The 20,721-nt window shown below is 34.2% G+C and overlaps 1 protein-coding gene across 2 annotated transcripts in view; it reads left to right on the top strand.

The window, feature by feature from the left end:
- The window catches only part of SOS2 (SOS Ras/Rho guanine nucleotide exchange factor 2), a 114,596-nt gene that overhangs the window by 80,604 nt on the left and 13,271 nt on the right, over positions 1–20,721 (top strand). For both annotated transcript variants that reach the window (XM_051978055.1, XM_051978056.1), the window contains exons 17-19: positions 619–736; positions 2,499–2,671; positions 12,785–12,901. In XM_051978055.1, coding sequence (XP_051834015.1) covers positions 619–736; positions 2,499–2,671; positions 12,785–12,901 — 408 coding nt within the window. The remainder of the gene's footprint in view (positions 1–618; positions 737–2,498; positions 2,672–12,784; positions 12,902–20,721) is intronic.

Below are 20,721 nucleotides of genomic sequence, written 5' to 3'. Positions count from 1 at the left end.
GTACAACTTCCTACCTCAGGGTCATGCCCCTCTTACTTCCCTGGATCCCGCCCTGCCCAAGCTGACAGGGCATACAGGCTATGTGGCATATCTTGGAGAGAGAGGAATTCCTCTAACAGGTATTGTAAAAACTTTATTTAGTTTCACCAAAAGTTAAACATATGTAACATTTAGAAGCAAAGTGACCTGACACAAAATCAAACAAAAAAGATGGTAGAGCTTTAAACAAACTGTAATCTTTAGGTTTCGTCTTGTAATTTATCATGAAAGTGTGTGTATTTGTGTGTGTGTGTGATATGTTTGGACCTTGTGATTATGAACAAATAAAAGTATTCCTTTTAAGAAATGTATGTATATGTGCAGTATATGTTTCTGAAAAGTTGTTTGTAAACCAAATTCTTATGGATCATTTAGAATGAATTAATAGAATCTTTTGATAAGTGAAAAGCCCTTTTTTTGATATTGTCATTGGCTTTTCATAAAAGGAGGTAGATTGGTAGTTTTAAAAACATATACATAGCATTGGCATGAATTTTATCAAATATGATACATTGATAGTTAAAAGATTGAAAGAGAATGGCAATCCATACTTTTGACTGAGTTTATACTTGTTTTAAGGCATTACAGGAAAGAAAGCGGAAGATTTTAGAAGAAGCTGTAGAACTAAGCCAAGATCACTTTAAAAAATACCTAGCAAAACTTAAATCAATCAACCCACCTTGTGTGCCTTTTTTTGGTAAGTTACCAGATATTCATTTTATGATATTAGCCACATATATTTATATATTTTTTCTTATCCTTCAACAAATTGAATTTTGTTTCTAATAGGCAAGAGTTTTAGGTTTTGAAAAAGAATCTTTTTAGAATGACTTAGTGTTTCCTTGGCTAGGTATTTTTCTTCAATGCCCTTAATAAATGATTTCCATAAACTAATATTTGAGCAGCTACAAATTGCCACTGTTTGGCTTCATTGAAACAAGAATAATTTAAAATTTATTTGTTTAGGTTTTGAGAGAAAAATTCAAATAAATTGTGATCTGGTATAGTTTTATTACGCAACATCAAGCAAAATAATTTATAGTGACAGTTCTGTAAGGAGCAGTGTATATTGAGTAATTGGCTCAAATGTTATTATAGGTGTAGTGTTAATGACTAGCCCAGCTAAAATGGATGATTTACCATGCCCTACGTTTTCTTATCTCTGAGCTTAATTCAAATGCTATTAACCCCTTTCTCTCCTACGCTCCCTGTCCTTTCCTGATTTCCACCAAATAGCATTGATTGTTTTCATGTGGTACTTTGTACTTAAGAATTTATCATGGCTTTTGTTGTTTTATGGTTATTACATATGTATCCTATCCCCAGGGATGTACTGGCAAATGTTTAATAACTGACTCTCTTTGGGAAATGTTGGGGAAGGGAGGGAAGACACATAAAGTCTAGACAGTTCAGAAAATAAATCGATTCCTGACTTACAGTGTTTGCTGATTTCTAAAGTCTAAAATCTCACAATGAAAATTTAACAAATCATCTCTCACAAGCCCATTTGAGCAGGTTCTAGTACATCTTTGAATCTTTTCCTATTTGACTCTAAACTCTCAAATCTGTCTTTCTACCAGCACGATAACAATAGATACTTAATAAAAATTTATTGAATTGAATGAGTTCAAGGTGTGATCAAGTGGAATGAACACTGGTTTTGAAAGGAGCAAACCTGGCAATTTAATCCTATCTTTATCTTGGGCAAGTCATTTAACTTCCCTAGACCTCAGATTTGTTACATATAAAAATTAGTGGATTGGACTATGTGATTTTTAACATTTCTTCCAGTGACAAATTTTTGCTTATATATAGTTATTATAAAACTGTTAGTCAGGGGTAGGAAAAAAGTTTCTTAATCTAGAATGTAGTATTTGTAGGTTCTTCTATTATTGCTCTTGTCTTTTTATTCAAATACAAAATAAGAAAGATTTTTTTATTTTTATGATCTTTTTTATAATAAAAATCTTTTTAGTGGTATGTTCACCACTAAATAAATTAGGTTTTATCTCTTAAATTGCTAAAGTTATACATTTAAAATATTGCTTTCAGAGTCCCACAGTTAATCCTTGATTATTCCTATATGTTATATATTTTGTAATACTTTTACCCTTTTGAAGAAAAAAAAAGCCATATAATTAATAACATTTAATGCAAGGGGAAATGGCATAGTGAGTAGAGAGCTAGCTTAAGGTCCATTTGAGAAGGCCTATATTAAATCTTGCATCTGACATACTAGGCAAATCATTTAACCTATTAGGAATCTGTACAACTCTCTAAGACTATAAAATGCAGAGAAGTTGCCAACTTAACTCTGGTAGAAGGTGATTTCTCACCAAGGAATTCCCAGTATAAATTAAATTACCAATCCAGTCCTAGATCCTAGCCTTATTTTATAACAACATTAACTATAAGGTAAAATGAGAATGGAATAATGAATTTTTTCTTTTTTTCTGTAGGAATATATTTAACAAATATTCTGAAGACTGAAGAAGGGAATAATGATTTCCTTAAAAAACAAGGGAAAGAATTAATCAACTTTAGTAAAAGAAGGAAAGTAGCTGAAATTACTGGAGAAATTCAGCAGTATCAGAATCAGCCGTATTGTTTACGGATAGAAGCAGAAATAAGGGTAAAATTTTTCTTTTCCTAAATTTTAAGAAGAATGTTTCAAATATTGGTATGGTCCAACTAATTATGCCATAATATTATTTTGAGAAGTTGTGTGGATAGAGAACTAGTCTTGTTCAAGTCCTGCCTTTGACATAAACTAGCGGTAACTCTGGGCAAATAACTTAATCTCTCACTGTTTCACGAAGTTTGCTAAGTTTGGGACCCCAAAAAGAGTCTTGTAACTGAATGTGGGGGTTGAGAAATTATGATTTTTTATCAGTAAATGTTTTATTTATATATCAATTTTGTATACTTTTATGTGTGGGGTCACATAAAAATTTCTTGGGTAAAAAGGAGTTGCAAGTAAAAAAAAAAGTTTAAGAAATCCTGTTCCAAGCTATAGACAAGATTGCTTGTCTTCATGAGTTAAAGGAGTTTACACACTGGCTACTGATAAATCATAGATATAGCTCTCTACTACCAAAAAGTAACAGTTAATGTGAGATCACAAAAGCTTAACATAGGGTTATTGAATCTTAGAGTTACAGCTAGAAGAGACCCTGAAAAGGTTACATAAGACAAGTCTCTTCATTTTATAGGTGAGGAAACTGAGACCTAGAAAGAGGAGGCTGACTTGCCCAGTTAAGTGTGGCGTAGTAAACTAGATTTAGGATATGGAAATTGCAGGTTCAAATCTCAATTCTTCACACTGCTGTGTGAAGTGACCCTAGCAGAGTGACCCTAGACAAGTCAAATGACTTAAGTGCCTTGAGCAATTTCTAATAGTAATGTGCTTTGGGGTAAGGAGTTCCCATATACTGGAACTTTGTTATCCTGTTGAAATCTGATATCCTTTGCATATTCATACAGAATAATTCTAAATAGCATTATAGTTTTTATGTTAATAATCTACAGATATGTATAGCCAAGATACATTCCCCACTGGATAGTCCAAAAGATGAAGAAACAGTTCACAAAAGAATCAGAATCTTTATAAAAGATTTATGAAAGAATGCTCCAAATTGGTAATGAGGAAAATGTAAGTGAAAACAATTTTAAAGTTTAACCTTATGAACCCACGTTGGGCACCAAATTGTGGTGTTCTCTTCTTTTCTATAATATGATGGTTCTCTGGGAGCAGGTTTCTTGGGGAGGTTTTCTGGAGGCAGCCTTAGTTTCCGTTTCCAAATAATAATCACTTCAAATGCAGCTAGCTGATAAAATCCAAACGTTTATTTTCTCCTTCCAAGTCTTATCTCTTTGCTTGGGGCTGGTTAGCTTTCTTAGAGGCCTCCTTGGTTCCAAGAGTTCTTGCAGCTTGTCTTTTAGCTCTTCCAGCTTCTGTCTCTAGCTCAACTCTGACTCGTGGCTTCTCAATCTCCAACTGAAGCTCCCCTCTCAATTACTTTTCTTAAATCAGTCAACATCCTCCATTTTCAAGATTTCTCTTTTATAACAAATACTGGGGAATTCCAAGGACTTAAAGAAGGTTGTAAGTGTCCTTGGTCAAGCTGCTCTTGCACAATATCTACTAAGCCCTGAATTTTATCACTAGCTAGCCACACTGGTTCAGTTTTCCACTGAATAGGAACTGGTAAGAGTGCTGGCAGGCCTTCAGTAGTAGCCCTGCCTAAAAAGCCGAAGTACTTCATGGTAATCCTATCTGCTGTAAAATGTCTCTTCCCTATAGATTGATGGGGAGTTTTTCTTTTTTTTTTTGTATTTCATAATGTTCCCTATTTATTATTTGATCATAAATCCTCCTCTCTACAAAGAGGATTAAACTCTTGAAACAAAGGAAAAAATTTTTTTTAAAACTTTTTATTGACAGAACCCATGCCAGGCTAATTTTTTACAGCATTATCTCTTGCACTCACTTCTGTTCCGATTTTTCCTCTATCCCCTCCCCCAAACGGCAAGCAGTTCTTTATATGTTAAATAGGTTACAGTATATCCTAGATACAATATATGTGTGCAGAACTGAACAGTTTTCTTGTTGCACAGGGAGAATTGGGTTTAGAAAGTATAAATAACCTGGGAAGAAAAACAAAAATGCAAGCAGTTTATATTCATTTCCCATTGTTCTTTCTTTGGGTGTAGCTGCTTCTGTCCATCCTTAATCAATTGAAACTGAATTAGCTCTCTTTATCGAAGAGATCCACTTCTATCAGAATACATCCTCAAATAGTATCATTGTTGAGGTATATAATGATCTCCTGGTTCTGCTCATTTCACTTAGCATCAGTTCATGTAAGTCTCGCCAGTCCTCTTTGTATTCATCCTGCTGGTCATTTCTTACAGAACAATGATATTCCATAACATTCATATACCACAATTTACTCAACCATTCTCCAATTGATGGGCATCCATTCATTTTCCAGCTTCTAGCCACTACAAACAGGGCTGCCACAAATATTTTGGCACATACAGGCAGGTCCCTTTCCCTTCTTTAGTTTCTCTTTGGCCCAGTAGAAACACTGCTGGATCAAAGGGTATGCACAGTTTGATAACTTTTTGAGCATAGTTCCAAATTGCTCTCCAGAATGGCTGGATGTGTTCGCAATTCCACCAACAATGTATCAGTGTTCCTGTTTTCCCACATCCCCTCCAATATTCCGTATTGTCTTTCCCCTGTCATTTTAGCCAATCTGACAGGTGTGTAGTGGTATCTCAGAGTTGTCTTAATTTGCATTTCTCTGATTAATAATGATTTGGAACATATTTTCATATGGCTATAAATAGTTTTAATTTCTTTGTCTGAGAATTGTCTGTTCATATCCTTTGACCATTTATTAATTGAAGGATGGGGATTTTTTCACTCACAAAAGAAGTAAAAACTCCTGTTTCATTTTCAAATGTCCATTTCAGCACTAACTTCTGCTGCTATTGAACCTCCTATGCCAGATATGTAGGTGAATGCCTTAATCTTTGGCCAGTGACTGGGCCAGGTGGCACCTCTAATAACTGTACAATCTGCACCCGTGTCTACCAATCCTTCTAACAGTATTCTATTCACATAAATAGTGAGCATAGGTCAGTCAGCTATCATAGCTGCAGTCCAAAATATTCCTGGACTCTGCTGCTTGAAGTCAGAATCTGGACAACTATCATCAGATTGTCTATTAGGGGTATGTAACAATAAGCCTGATGCTACTACTTCTCCTGGTTGATAAATCACAGGTTGTCTACCTGTGTTAGTGACTGGGATATTATCTACAAATTTTCCAGTTTCCCATATCAGTGTATAGATGAACACTGTTTTGTAAGTACTCTCAGGAGGTGAAATGGTCAAACCTACTATGCCTGGAGGCAAGGGATCCATAGGCTGGACAAGAACAGATTTCACTTCTCCAGGGGATATCTCAGTAGTCTCTACTGCATACAGCTCTGTTTTTCCTAATTGCAATCCCGTTTCCTCCTCTGATTGCCTTTTGGCTGATTGAACATTGTGATGACCGCGTATTTAAAATCAGCTGTAGTCAGGAATTCAGGTTAAGGGAAAAATCTTCAATCTTTATTGAAGTGAAGAGGTGAAAAAGGATTGCGATAGCAATATGGGCAGCTGCGACAGGAAGCCAGCTAGCAGAAGGGGATTGGAGATGAAGGGCTGTCGCAATGGCAATGCAAGCAGCTGTGTCAAGACGCCAGCCAGCAGTCTCTTCTTCCGCTTTCCTTCCCACTCCCTTACCTCCACCACCAAAATTGTCATTTCCTATACAATACATCAGGACTTGTACAAAGAGTAGGAGGAGGCCATTCTTTCTCCAAGCTTATATAGTAATAGAGTATGGTCCAATTACTATTTAGCCTCACGTGCTTGGGATCTCAGTGCATCAACTCAAGTCTCAGCCCATTACAGAGAATAATGTGACATTTGTGGTGCATATCACTTTTAGCTGTTACTTTTGAGTAGGTAAGAAGAGTAACAAAGAAAAGTTTTGGTGAAGAGCTGATATATGAGTTGGATGTTGAAGAAGACTTCATTCTCCAAAAGGTGGAAATGTAAATAACTATCATGCCAGGAATTAGAGCAGCATACATACAGTATACAACACATCAGGACTTGCACAAAGAGTGGGCGGGGGCCATTCTTTCTCCAAGGATATATGTTAATAGAGTATGGTCCAATTACTACTCATGTGCTTGGGACCTCAGTGCATCAACTCAAGCCTCAGCCCATTACAGAACATGTCTTAATATTGAATTTCTAAAGACTCTCTGGTAACCTCAGCTGCCATCTTGCCCCACCTGGGGCCCTGAAGCTGGACCCTGCTTCTCATTTCCCTGAGTCAATCTACATTCAGAGGCCCAGTGAAAGCCTCGGTTACATTTTGGACATGGGGTTTTGGGTTTTCTCTCACCCTGTTTTCTCATTCTATCTTCATATCTACAGTGAGTTCTCAAATGTCCAACTTTTCCACACTGAAAACATCAACGAGTTTCTCTAGAAGTCCCTTGCCAAGAGAGACCCTGTCTTTCCATGTTCATCATAGTTTGGGTATAATAAGCATTTGTGCCCATTATGGCACAGCCCCTTATGATCTCCTCTAAAGGAGCATCTTTGTCTAGTCCCCATATAATTCTTTTGCAAACCTCATTGGCATTTTCCTTAGCCAGATGTCTGGTCATTATTTCTATAGCTGCATTATCTCCAATGGTTCTTATTACAACTGTTTGTAAATGTCCCACAAAATCTACAAAAGGTTCATTGGGACCTTGCTCTATTTTGTAAAGGCTTTTCCTCCATCTTTCTGTCCACAGAGAGAACCCCAAGCTTTTATTGCAGCCTTAGAAATTTGCTCATACACTGGTATGGGATAATAAATCTGTTATGAATTCTCTGCATACTGAGTTGGTCAAAATTGATTTGTACAATAGCTCCTGTTTGCCTATTGCATTGGGCTTGAATCCTACATAATTCATGAAACTCTGAAAGCCACAACAAATTTTGTCCAGGTTCTAAACATGTCCTGCCTATGGATTTCCAATTGTTTGGGGTTAAGATTTCATAAGACAAATTATCTAGTAACATTTTAACATAAGAGGATGTAGCCCCATAAAGAGTGCAACCCTTTTTCAAATCCTTAATTTTTTCCAAATTAAAAGAAGTGTATCTTCTCTCTTTTTGACCAGAAGAGTCAAGCTCGTCAATCACAGGATATGCATTTATAAAATCAGATATATCTTCTCTTTCATTTTTGGCCTTAATTAATGCCTTTTCTAATCATGTCATAGTCTACTTTACAGGAGATGCCGATTGTGTTTCTGCCTCTCCCCCTCCTCCTTCTTCCTCTACCCATGAAGGGTTAATTGATGGGGGAGGGTCATGAGATGTGGAATGATCTAATTTCTCCTGCTGTGAAGTATCACACTCAAAATTGTACTTAACTCCATTCTTATCTGATTCTTCCTCCTTTTCACCTAGTTTAGTTGGCACCTCCCCCTCCTCTTTCTTCTTTTTCCTTATTCTAACACTTATATAATTTCCAAAAGCCAGTTATATTAAATTGTATGTATTAAGTGTGTCTTTGGAAATTGAGTCAGGTTCATTTTTATTGCAGAATTGACAAAGATCCTCTTCTACTGATTTCCTCTCCATTGAGTTTGGATTAGAATTGTAGTATTCATCTAGTTGCTCTCCTACTAATTTCCACTCATTTGGATCCAATTCTTTTTCCATAGAGAACCAAAGACATATGTGCTTTACAGTTTCTAAAAGTTCAGTGATCTGCTCCAAAGTTATAATCAAACTTTGGCTTTTCATAACCTTGACAATGCTCTCTAAACATTTTCCTTGAACAGAAACAGAAGGCTGTTTTCTAAACATCTGTCCCATCTTAGCTGAATTTCTACTTTAACTCTTTAACACACAATTTCTTTGTTGTACTTACCCTAATTTTTGGGTTGAGGAGACTTTTCCACTGGATTCAGGATCAGAGATTTTTCCACTGAATTCAGGATCTGAGATCAGGGTCCTATCAGCCCCACATTGGGCGCCAAAATGTGGTATTCTCTGTGAGCAGATTTCTTGGAGAGGTTTCCTGGAGGCAGCCTTAGTTTCAATTCCAAGTAAGCCAGGAGTTAAAATCCAGTCTTTTATTTTGTCCTTCAAAGTCTTGAGCTTCAGCCCCTAGCTCCCTCCAAATGTCTCCAGCCAGCACAAAATGAAATATGGAGTGAATCTGTCTCTGCCTCTGAGAGTGGGCTTCTGTCTCTGGCCCTAAGAGCTTCTTGCTTATATGCTTTACACCAAGTACACACCAATCATTATATCACTGGGGAACCATTATTTGTTGTAGGATTAAATCAGTTCTAAACTAGATTCAAACACTGTCTCCTCAATTCCACTTAGTACCTTGTTTCAAGTTCTGGCCCATAACATCTCCTTGTAGGATCAGATCAATCATATTGAACCATGCTAAATTAGATAATTATTGTCTCTATCAATTCTAATGACTTAATACTTTGTAAGGATTCCAACAAAAATAGACAAAGATGACAAAAGATGAAATAGATTCATTTTGGAATGACTACAAGAAGATAGGTGCAATGCAGTAAGACACTATTGGCTGAACTGTGACTTTGTCCAACCATCCTTTATAATTATTCTTAAAGGGAAAAAAAGGTCAAGAATATAGACAAAAGGCTTGGAGTATATTTTTATTGGTCTTTTTTAATATATTTCCTGATTATATTCATAATGCTGACCATTTTGGGTGCTTTACATTATATAAATATAATTAGGTAGTGTGGTGTAATGGAAAAAATGTTGGAATTGGAGTCAGGAGTTCTGAGGTCAACTCTACCTGTGAAATGATCTGGTATCACCAAAGGCATGTTGTTTAACTTCTCATAGCCTCATGTAACTCATATATAAAAGAAAGATAACTTTTGCCCTATATAACTCATTGGGTTGTTTTTAATGAAAGCATTTAGCAAACCTTAAAGTACGGTATATAAGTGAATTATTGTAATCGTTATTTTGCTTATTTTTAGTAGGAATGAAATTTTGTGTTATAACAGGGTAACATATATACATTTTTGTGTGTGTATATATGTATATATTATATATATGTAATATATATACACACACACACACAAACATACACAGTAAAAATGGATTTTTCTAGAATTCTATCAGCTAGAACTTTTAACTAGCACTTTTCTAAAGTGTGATGAACATGATGATTGATAATTATCCTAAAGGTATCCATAATTATGAGAATCAACATTTAATTGTGTTTTACTTCTAAGTAGATTTTATTCTAATTTTTTTCAAAAAACAGTAACACATATAGTAGATGTGTTCATTTTTCACTAACTGAAATGCCTAATATTCCTAGTCATTCATACAGAAACATCATGGATTATACTTCTAGAGCTGGGAGAAGCTAAAAGATCACTTTGTTTAATCCTGAAATTTTATAAGCAAGGAAACTGAAGTCTAAATAGATTAAGTGACGAGACCAGGGTCACAAAGATAGTGTCAGAAGTACAGTTTGCAATTTAAGTCTTCTCTTTCCACAGTACCATATTGTCTCCTCTTTCCCCCTCTCCCCCCTTCTCTGCCAAGGCTTTTTTCTTTAGCAAGTACATATAGGCAGACTATGGAATATTACTTGTGCAAAGGGAATCCTTCTCTGTAAAAGTTCTTACTCAATTCAGAAGGTCTTGGTAATGATTGATCTAGACAATTTTTTGGCAAAATTATCATTACATGTATCTGAAAGTGTGTACTTTGCTCCATCATTAGGTTCAGTTCTTTACAAGTTGTTGTTGAGTCATTTTTTAGTCATGTTTGATTCATCATGATCCCATTTAGGGTTTTCCTGGTAAAGATACTGGAGTAGTTTGCTCTTCTTCTTCAGCTCATTTTATTAATGAGGAAACTGAGGCCAACAGAGTTAAACAGCTTGCCCAGGATTCCACACTAGTAATGTCTGAGCTAGATTTGAACTCATGAAGATGAGTCTTCCTGATTCTAACCCACTGTATCATCTAACTATCCCTTCTTCACAGAAATAATGACCTTAAAACCAAGAAATCATTTGCTATGATCTCTGTTGTTCTCTTAATCTTCTACCTCGAGATTCCTTCACTAGAATCTCAGGCTTTATCTTCTTTGCACCAGTATCTGAGAAGTGACTTTTCTTCTTACTAAGGTCAGTCCTCTTAACTTGTACCCCTGACTCTTTTTTCTATTCCTAAATTTTAAAGCCAATGCTTACCACTTACAAACATGTCCAGATTTCCCCCATCATTAAAAATCTTTCACTTGATCTTGTCATCCCTTCATATTGTTATCATATACTTCCCTATATTTTTTTTATTTCTCAATTTCAGACTCCACCACTAAGTTAAACCGCTCTCCTCAGTGATCTCTAATCGTTAATTCATGGCTTTTCTTTATCCCTTAGTTTCTTGATCTCTGCATCTTTTGATACCAATCTTGCAGGTGCCACATTTGCAACCTTCAAATCATCTTTGGCTCTTAAAATTTGTCCTTACTTGACATATCTAACCCATGACCAAGTTTTGTCACTTATATTTCCTCAACATTACATCTATTCCCTTCTCTGTACTTGCATGGCCACCATTCTAATTCAGGCCTTCATCTCTTTTGAAGCTTTCTATTATGATAACCTTTTATTAGACTTCCTGATGGACAATTTTCTTTCCTCTAATCTATCCTTCACATAATTGCCAAATAGGTAATCCTAAAGCACAGGTCTGACTGTGTACGTCCCTGGTCCAAGAAATTTCAGTGGCTTCTTTTTATTTCTAGTCTAAAATATAAACTTTCTAGTTTTACACTTTTAAAGAACTTAAAAAGTATGTTACAGTCTACCTTTCCAGGCTTTTTTCTTCTTATTCCCTTTCATGCATTCTGCATTTCAACCAGATAAACCTATTTACTGTTATCTATATACAGTGTTTGTTGTTCAGTCATGTCTGATTATTCATGACTCCATTTGTTGTTTTCCTGGCAAAGATACTGTAGTGGTTTGCCATTTCCTTCTCTAACTTTTATATAAATAAGGAAACTGAGGCAAACAGAGTTAAGTAAGTTACCCAAGGTCACACAATTGTCTGAGGCTGGATTTTAATTCAGAAAGATTAGTCTTACTGACTCCAGGCACAGCCCTCTATCTATTGTGCCACCTAGCTTCCCCTATATACAATATGACTTCTCCTGTTTCCATGCCTTTGCACAATTGTCATCTATGATTCAGAAAAACGCTTCCTTCCTTCTAACTCTTGGAATCCCTTAAATCTTTTCAAGTTTTTGTTCAGATACTATTTGCTTCAAGAGATTTTTTCCGTCAATACTACCCCACCTCTTCAAACACTCAGAAATTTCTTTTGTATTAACTTATCTGTGTATATATTGAGGTCAGAGATTATATCTTTTTTGTCTTTATATCCTTAGTAATTAGGACAGTTCCTTGTACATAAGAGGAACTTTATAAATTCTTATTCAATAAGGTTATATTCTCAATCATCTTCCCCCTGTATTGGCATGAGGTGGCTTTCACATCTTAAATTGGTGTTTTGAATGCATTTCTTCATAGAAATAATGTTAAATTGTGGTAAGAAATTTAATTACTAATTTTACCTACTTACCTACTTGCCCACATATACATAGACGTGCTTAGCATAGTGCCTAGCGTATAACACAGTTGTATATCTGTGTGTAAACTCTTAATGCCTGACATTGATATAAGTATGAAATTTGATTTTTATTTTATTGAATATAAACTTAGTCAAGTTATTATATAATCATAGCTTGTAGAACACTGACTAGTATGATTGTCATCTTTATTATGCATTTGTAAGTTTTAGAAAATATTTGTTGAACATAGCAAAATGATCTTTGGTCTTGAGCTTTACTTATTTATCATCAAGATTATGTTTGTTCAACCTGTTTATTATTAATTAACAATGTTGCTTAATAATTAGGTAATTGTTATTTGACAATAAAAAAGGGAAAAGGAAAATAAGTGAATAACAAACAAAACAAAAAAAAATCCTGGATGTGACTTCATTTCATGATTTTTCTTGAAAAAACAAATGACATTTGTGCTCATTGTGATCATAAAAATTACTCAGTCATATTTCTATTTTATTTCAGAGGTTCTTTGAAAATCTCAATCCTATGGGAAATGCATCAGAGAAAGAATTTACAGACTATTTATTCAATAAATCACAAGAAATTGAACCCCGAAACTGTAAACAACCACCTCGATTTGTAAGTATTTTTACTTATATTCTCCAATTGATGAAATAGTATGCTGGGTTTCATAAGAAAATAGAGAACATTTGGAAGAAAAAAAGGAATTTTCCATTTCCAAAAATATTAACTTCTTTTAGTAGTTTGTAGATTAGGACAGAGTAAAATAATTAAGTATATTGACTAACTCATCGAATTTATACACTTTTAACATATTTTGAATTTGCAATTTTTACCAAAATCACTTCAATGTGAATTAGCATTGAGTTTAAAAAGGTTATTTGGTTCTTTGATTTCTTTAATTCCTTTAAATGGATACAAATTCTTTTGTTCATTATGAAACCACACTTTTATCATATTGGATATTAAGCATACTTAAGTCTAGCCTTTAATAACAGCCCCTACGTTTTCTTTCTTTCTTTCTTTCTTTCTTTCTTTCTTTCTTTCTTTCTTTTTTTAATAACTTTTTATTGACAGAACCCAAGCCAAGGTAATTTTTTACAGCATTATCCCTTGCACTCACTTCTGTTCCGATTTTTCCCCTCTCTCCTTTCACCCCTCCTGCCCCAGATGGCAAGCAGTCCTTTACATGTTGAATAGGTTACAATATATCCTAGATACAATATATGTGTGCAGAACCGAACAGTTTTCTTGTTGCACAGGGAGAATTGGGTTTAGAAGGTATAAATAACCTGGAAAGAAAAACAAAAATGCAAGCAGTTTATATTCATTTCCCAGTGTTCTTTCTTTGGATGTAGCTGCTTCTGTCCATCCTTGATCAGTTGAAACTGAATTAGCTCTCTTTATTGAAGAGATCCATTTCCATCAGAATACATCTTCAAACAGTATCATTGTTGAGGTATATAATGATCTCCTGGTTCTGCTCATTTCACTTAGCATCAGTTCATGTAAGTCTCTACAAGCCTCTCTGTATTCATCCTGCTGCTCATTTCTCACAGAACAATAAAATTCCATAACATTCATATATCACAATTTACCCAACCATTCTCCAATTGATGGGCATCCATTCATTTTCCAGTTTCTAGTCACTACAAAAAGGGCTGCCACAAACATTTTGGCACATACAGGTCCCTTTCCCTTCTTTAGTATCTCTTTGGGATATAAGCCCAGTAGAAACACTGCTGGATCAAAAGGTATGCACAGTTTGATAACTTTTTGAGCATAGTTCCAAATTGCTCTCCAGAATGGCTGGATGTGTTCACAATTCCACCAACAATATATCAGTGTCCCTGTTTTCCCACATCCCCTCCAACATTCCGCATTATCTTTCCGTGTCACTCTAGCCAATCTGACAGGTGTGTAGTGATATCTCAGAGTTGTCTTAATTTGCATTTCTCTGATTAATAATGATTTGGAGCATATTTTCATATATCTATAAATAGTTTCAATTTCTTCATCTGAGAATATGAATATATTCAAGGATATGTTCATATCCTTTGATCATTTATCAATTGGAGAATGATTTGATTTCTTATAAATTAGAGTCAATTCTCTCTATATTTTAGAGATGAAGCCTTTATCAGAACCTTTAACTGTAAAAATGTTTTCCCATTTTATTGTTTCCCTTCTAATCTTGTCTGCATTTGTTTTGTTTGTACAAAAACTTTTCAATTTCATATAAACAAAGTTTTCTATTTTGTGGTCAATAGTGATCTCTAGTTCTTCTTTGGTCATAAATTCCTCCCTCTTCCACAGGTCTGAGAGGTAAACTATCCTATGCTTTTCCAATTTATTTATAATCTCATTCTTTATGCCTAGGTCATGAACCCATTTTGACCTTATCTTAGTGTTCAGTGTTAAGTGTGGGTCAATGCCTAGTTTCTGCCATACTAATTTCCAATTTTCCCAGCAATTTTTGTCAAATAATGAGTTCTTATCCCAAAAACTGGGGTCTTTGGGTTTGTCAAACACTATATTATTAAAGTTATTGGCTGTTTTGTCCTTTGAACCTAACCTATTCCATTGATCAACTAATCTATTTCTTAGCCAATACCAGATGGTTTTAGTAACTGCTGCTTTATAATATAATTTTAGATTTAGATTGGTATAGCGCTAAATAAATAGATTAATTTAGGTAGTATTGTCATCTTTATTATATTTGCTTGCCCATTCCAAGAGCATTTAATATTTTTCAAGTTGGTTAGATCAGACTTAATTTGTGTGGAAAGTGTTTTGTAGTTTTGCTTATAAAGTTTCTGATTTTCCCTTGGCAGATAGATTCCTAAATATTTTATACAATCAGTAGTTACTTTAAATGGAATTTCTTTTTGTAACTCTAACTGTTGGGTTTTGTTAGTGATATATAAGAATGCTAATGACTTATGTGGGTTTATTTTGTATCCTACAACTTTGCTGAAGGTGTGGATTGTTTCTAATAACTTTTAAGTAAAGTCTCTGGGGTTCTCTAAGTATACCCCATCATATCATCAGCAAAGAGGGATAATTTGGTTTCCTCATTGCCTATTCTTATTCCTTTAATCTCTTTCTCAACTCTTATTGCCAAACTAGCATTTCTAATACAATATTAAATAGTAACGGTGAGAGTGGGCAACCTTGTTTCACTCCTGATCTTATTGGGAATGGTTGCAGTCTGTCCCCGTTACATATGATGCTTACTGCTCAACCCCTACATTTTCAATAGAGTTTAAATAAAATAAATTCCTAGGCCACTGAAATCCACTTATCTCCTCATCTAGGTCATATAAAAGTATTCTATCTTCATTTGGAATATCCATAATTTTAGGACAGTTTTGCTTTTTAGTATATTAATACATTTTTTTTATCAATTAATCATTCACTCAGTGGAGACAATAATTTCTACTAGAAATAAAAAAATCTTCCAAATATTTTTGAGGGGTAGACATTTTACCCACTTAAGAAAGCAACACTAGATCTTATAGACTCATGTGAATTGTTTTTGCTAATAGTTTTAGATGAAAAAGTGAGTAAATCAGTAAGATCAGTAAAAATTACTTTTTCCAATCTTTAGTATTCTAGTCTTTTTATTTACTTGCCTATGACAAGTGTGTTTTCTTCATAGCAGTGTTTATCAGTTATTTTTGTTTTGGGTGATGATGGCGTGGTGGATTATAAAAAATTGATCTTCGTACTTTTTTTCCAATTCACTATTACAGAGGAAATCTATCTTCCAGATCCCTGGGAAGGTCTATAATTACTATTTTAGGATTATTTAGACTGTCTTGCAACAATAACTTATTAGTACTTTGTTTTATTTTTCATTGTTGACCCACACTTTCCTTGGTGCAACTGATATTGTTTCATTGTAAGCTAATTTAAATGATCCTTGAAATGTTTGGTGTCTCCATACCAATAACCAATGCAATATTATTCCTTAACAGTCATTGAAGTATGTTCTTTGGGAACTACAACTTTTATACATTTCCTTGGGGTTGGTATCCATTCTTAAAAATCTAAGAATTAAAAACACAACAGAGTAGTGTAATGAAACACTTTGTATGGCACAAAATTATCTTTCAGCTTATAGAAAACTAACTAAAGATTGGGAAACAAGCTCATTGGAATTGAATATAGTTAAGATTAGACATTCTGAGTTAGCCATAAGAATAAAAGCCAAGTTGCAGACTATTGCTATCACAAAATGAAACCATATCCAAAGTATTGCCTATCCTAAGTACTTCAAGTGTTACATAGTATCACATTGATTTTTTTACATTAAGTCAACTTTTTCTTTTCTAAAACTAGTTATCTGAGTGAGTTTAAATATTTCAACATTAAGCCTCTTTCTGAAATAATTATTCAATTAAATTATTGTTTTAATGTTCTGCAGAACTATAATACTGTATTTCCAAAACTGTTTTTGGAAATTAGTGATAAAATCCAATTTATACATCCATGCTATTCAATTGAACAAAATTTTAAATGCCTGCTTTATGCAAGATATTTTACTAGTTATTGAATTGAATTGAAATCCAATTGAAATCCAGGCAAGAGTAGGAAGGAACTAGAATGATGAGAAAGATAAATAGATGGAAACTAAGAAGATAAGCAATAATAGATGGGAATAGAATGAAGAAAATTGCATTGATTCCAGTGGTTCTGTTTCTACATATCTCCTTCATGAAATAGATTAGTGACTCTAGGATGCCATCACAACTTTTTTGTAACTGGTTGTTACAAGACATTTTCCCCATTTTATCAGCTATAAATCCCATTAATTATTTAGTTTTATGATCATAAATCTCATTTACAGTAATCCTGACATGGTTTTCTTACCTTTATTCAAAGACCTTCAGGGATGAAGAATTCAATATTCCTTTAAATTCCCTGTGGAAGAGTCCATTATATTTATAGTCAGTTCTAATTGTTCATTTTAGAGCTATAACGGATAGAGCCCCAATGTTAAAACTATGAAGCTCTGAGTTCAAGTCTTGCCTCTGAGATATAACTGGCTGTGTGACCTAGGCAAATCACATAACTAGTCTAGGCAATCAGTAAGATTATAAATTGCAGAGAAGAGACCAACCTACATTGGTAAAAGGTGTTTCCTCTCTCATAGTTCTAAATACCAATGAAATAACAAGGTAATTCCAGCTTTAGGAAATTATTCCTTATATTGAAACTAAATAATTTTTTTTGTGTGTGTGTGTGTGTGATTTTCTCCCATTGTCTCTAAACAAAACTTATCTAATCTTTCTTCCACATGACTACTCTTGAGATAGTTAGAGGTTGCTTTTTCCTTACATCTTTGCAGGTTATAATCACTCTCACTTTCTGCAGCCAGTCCTCATGTGGTATGGTTTTTTCACCCTGATCACTTTTCTCAGGATACCCTGAAAACAAACAACTACAATACTACAACAGAACAGTATGCCAAAACAAAACAAAGAATTGTTGGAAAACATAGGTCAGTATGAAATGGTCTTGCTGGTCTGAAAAAAAACTAGGAATTGTATTATAAAAATCACTAAAACATTCTTTCCCTGTGACCCAGCAGCACCATTACTAGACATATACCCTAATGTTGTCAAAGATAGAGGAAGAGGCCACATATATACTAAAATATTCATAGAAACACTTATAAAAAATACCAGAATTCAGGTGATTGCTATTTAGCTTATTTTGAGCATTTATATGTTAAAAGCAATGGACTATGTATGTAAAATGCTGTATACTCAGTCAGATATAGTTGATATGTCAGTTTATTTTTTTAAGTTTCTCTTTGTTACAAAGGAAGAATAAAATATTTCCCCAATTAGAAAATATGGATCAGGTTTAAAGCCAAATGCTGTAGATTACTCAGAAAGTTCATGCTCTTGTATCTTATAAATACTTTTTTCACAAAGAAAAGGCATCAAAATTGTGAGAACTAAACAATGGGGTAAAAATTGACTTAACATACAGAAAATAAATGGATTGACTAGAATTAGCCATGTATAATCAGACCATTGACTAATTAAGCAAAGAAGAAAATGACTTTCAAATTAGAATAAAATGTAAATATGAGAAGCCAGGTGTAAGAACTTCACCTTGAACTATATTCAAATCAGTTTTTGATGCCACCGAATTAAAAATGGAGAGAAATAATATTGACATTAATTATTATGGCTTCATAATAAGCAAAAATAGTTGTTATAATAAGGACAACAAATTTAGCCAGAAAATACTTGATCTGTTTGCCATTCAGAAAGATATAGTAGCCAAAGACAACAGTTCAGCATATAGATTCACTTAAATATATGGCAGGAAGATGATGGATTTTTACTAACACCATTTAAAAATACTCAAATGGATCTGTCAACTCACTTTTTTAATTCCCCCAAATCATGCAGATCTTGTTCATGTTCTCTGCTTTTGCCCAGCATCCAAACATACCAATGGAGTGCTGTGGTTGTCCACTAGTCATGTCTAATTCTTGCCATATTATCAGCCCATCTTCTCTTCCTATCCTACAATTTCTTGAGATTGTCTTACATTCTTGTTCTTTGAATTTCTCACTTGTTATGTGTTTGACTTCTGAGTGATATTAAGCATCACTGGTAAAATGTTAGTGTTAGAATCGAAAAAGTGGGCTTTTGTTTTCATGGAACATTTCAGCTTAGTAAAAACTTCCTAAAATTGTGACTTCCTAAAATTTGTCCAGCTCCCACTCCTTTCGCTTAGAGCCTAGCTCCCTGTCCATTTATACTGTGTATCCTAGATTACAAATATAAGCTCTATATAGAGTGTCTGGCCAAATTCTCGTTGAAGTCTGAGCAATGGATATTTTTTGTTAATTTAGCCCTTCCTGTTTAAGTTGACATACTAACAGATCTCAGATCTCTTCTAGGAGGCTCTGCAATATCTAAGGGCTTGATGAAATCATCACAGGAGAATCTGAAAGATATCATCATCTTCATCTATAGGGAATCTCTTCTCAACCTGAATTTTACATTGAATTTTCTCTGTTAAAATGGCAAATAATTTTGGCGAACATATCTCTCCCTATTTTAGGCTTTGCTTGAGGCAAGATCATTGTAAACCTTGAATTATTTGTCTTATTTCTTCCTTATAAGAATTTTGCATAGATGGGAGAGTAGATCTGTGACTGATAATTATTATTGTTTTCTCAGTTACTTTTTTGATGTTAATAACATCTGGTAATATTTTCATGTTATTAATATCTTGCTCTTCTTTAAAAACCTTGTATGTTGGTCCTTCAGTATTCTCATAGTGATAGCACTTTCAGCAGAGATCTCTTCTATGTGTACTTCCTTCAACTTCTTTTCCTCTCTGTTTTCTAGCTTCTTGATGTTACAGTCCATGTGTGAAGGTTCTACTACTTTTTATGGAAAATTAGCTTAATGGAATGCTTTTTTACAAATCTCTTCTGTTTATATTATTTATAGTTCTCTTTCCATTTTCATCATGCAATATCTCCAGGACAGATTTGTTCAGATAATTTGCCCAGGTTTCTTTAAAATTAGTTCCTCACAAATACTAGCAAAAGTGGTAGAGTAGAAGCAGTATGGCTTAGGCTTCCTCCTGTAACTTTTTGAGTAATGATCAAGGAAAGAAGGAATAAATTTGTATAGGAACCAGCTTATCTGCCCTGAGAGCCTATTGTTAATTTTTTTTCCTTTCCTTTTCTTTTCTTTCTTTTCTTTCTTTTTTTTTTTTTTTTTTTTTTGCTGAGGCAATTGGGGTTAAGCGACTTGCCTAGAGTCACACAGCTAAGAAGTGATAAATGTCTGAGGGCAGATTTAAACACAAGCCCTCCTGACTTCAGGGCTGGTGCTCTATCCACTGCGTCACTTAGCTGCTCCTATTGTTAAATTTTCAATGTTAACGTTTAAACTGCAGAAATTTGCAGATCAGGGCTTAATTTATTGTTTTATTGGTTGTCTAGACTTAAGAGAATGATGGAGAAAATGCAGATTAAATTTAAAAATTTGTCACACATACTTTTTTTTCCCTGAGATACAAATGTTAAACACTAGCACACTTCTGGGTAGAGAGAAATGATTACCTCACAGAATCAAGTTATTAAAAGACTTCATTTTCATCTAAACCAAAAGATGATAGAGAAAACACATGCACACACACAGTCTGGCATAGAAATATATTCAACTAAATGAGGAAACCAGAGAAGAATAAGGAGGAGGATAGACTCAGGAAAGGGAAAATACCTCTTCCAAAAAACCCTTCCAACCTTAGAGTAGAATATGAAAGGGGTTTAAAAAGAAATAGTAACAATTTGTGATTGGTGTCTGGGAAAGGGGAAGAGAAGAAAGGGAAGTAAAAATAGATTGCATCAAAAATAAAACACTATTGCTATGCATACTCCTATTTCACCAACC

Source organism: Antechinus flavipes, chromosome 2, assembly GCF_016432865.1.
Source record: "Antechinus flavipes isolate AdamAnt ecotype Samford, QLD, Australia chromosome 2, AdamAnt_v2, whole genome shotgun sequence".
NCBI classification, from domain to species: Eukaryota; Metazoa; Chordata; class Mammalia; order Dasyuromorphia; family Dasyuridae; genus Antechinus; species Antechinus flavipes.
Note: the sequence above shows the minus strand (reverse complement) of the source record. Positions and strands in the feature narration are given on the sequence as shown.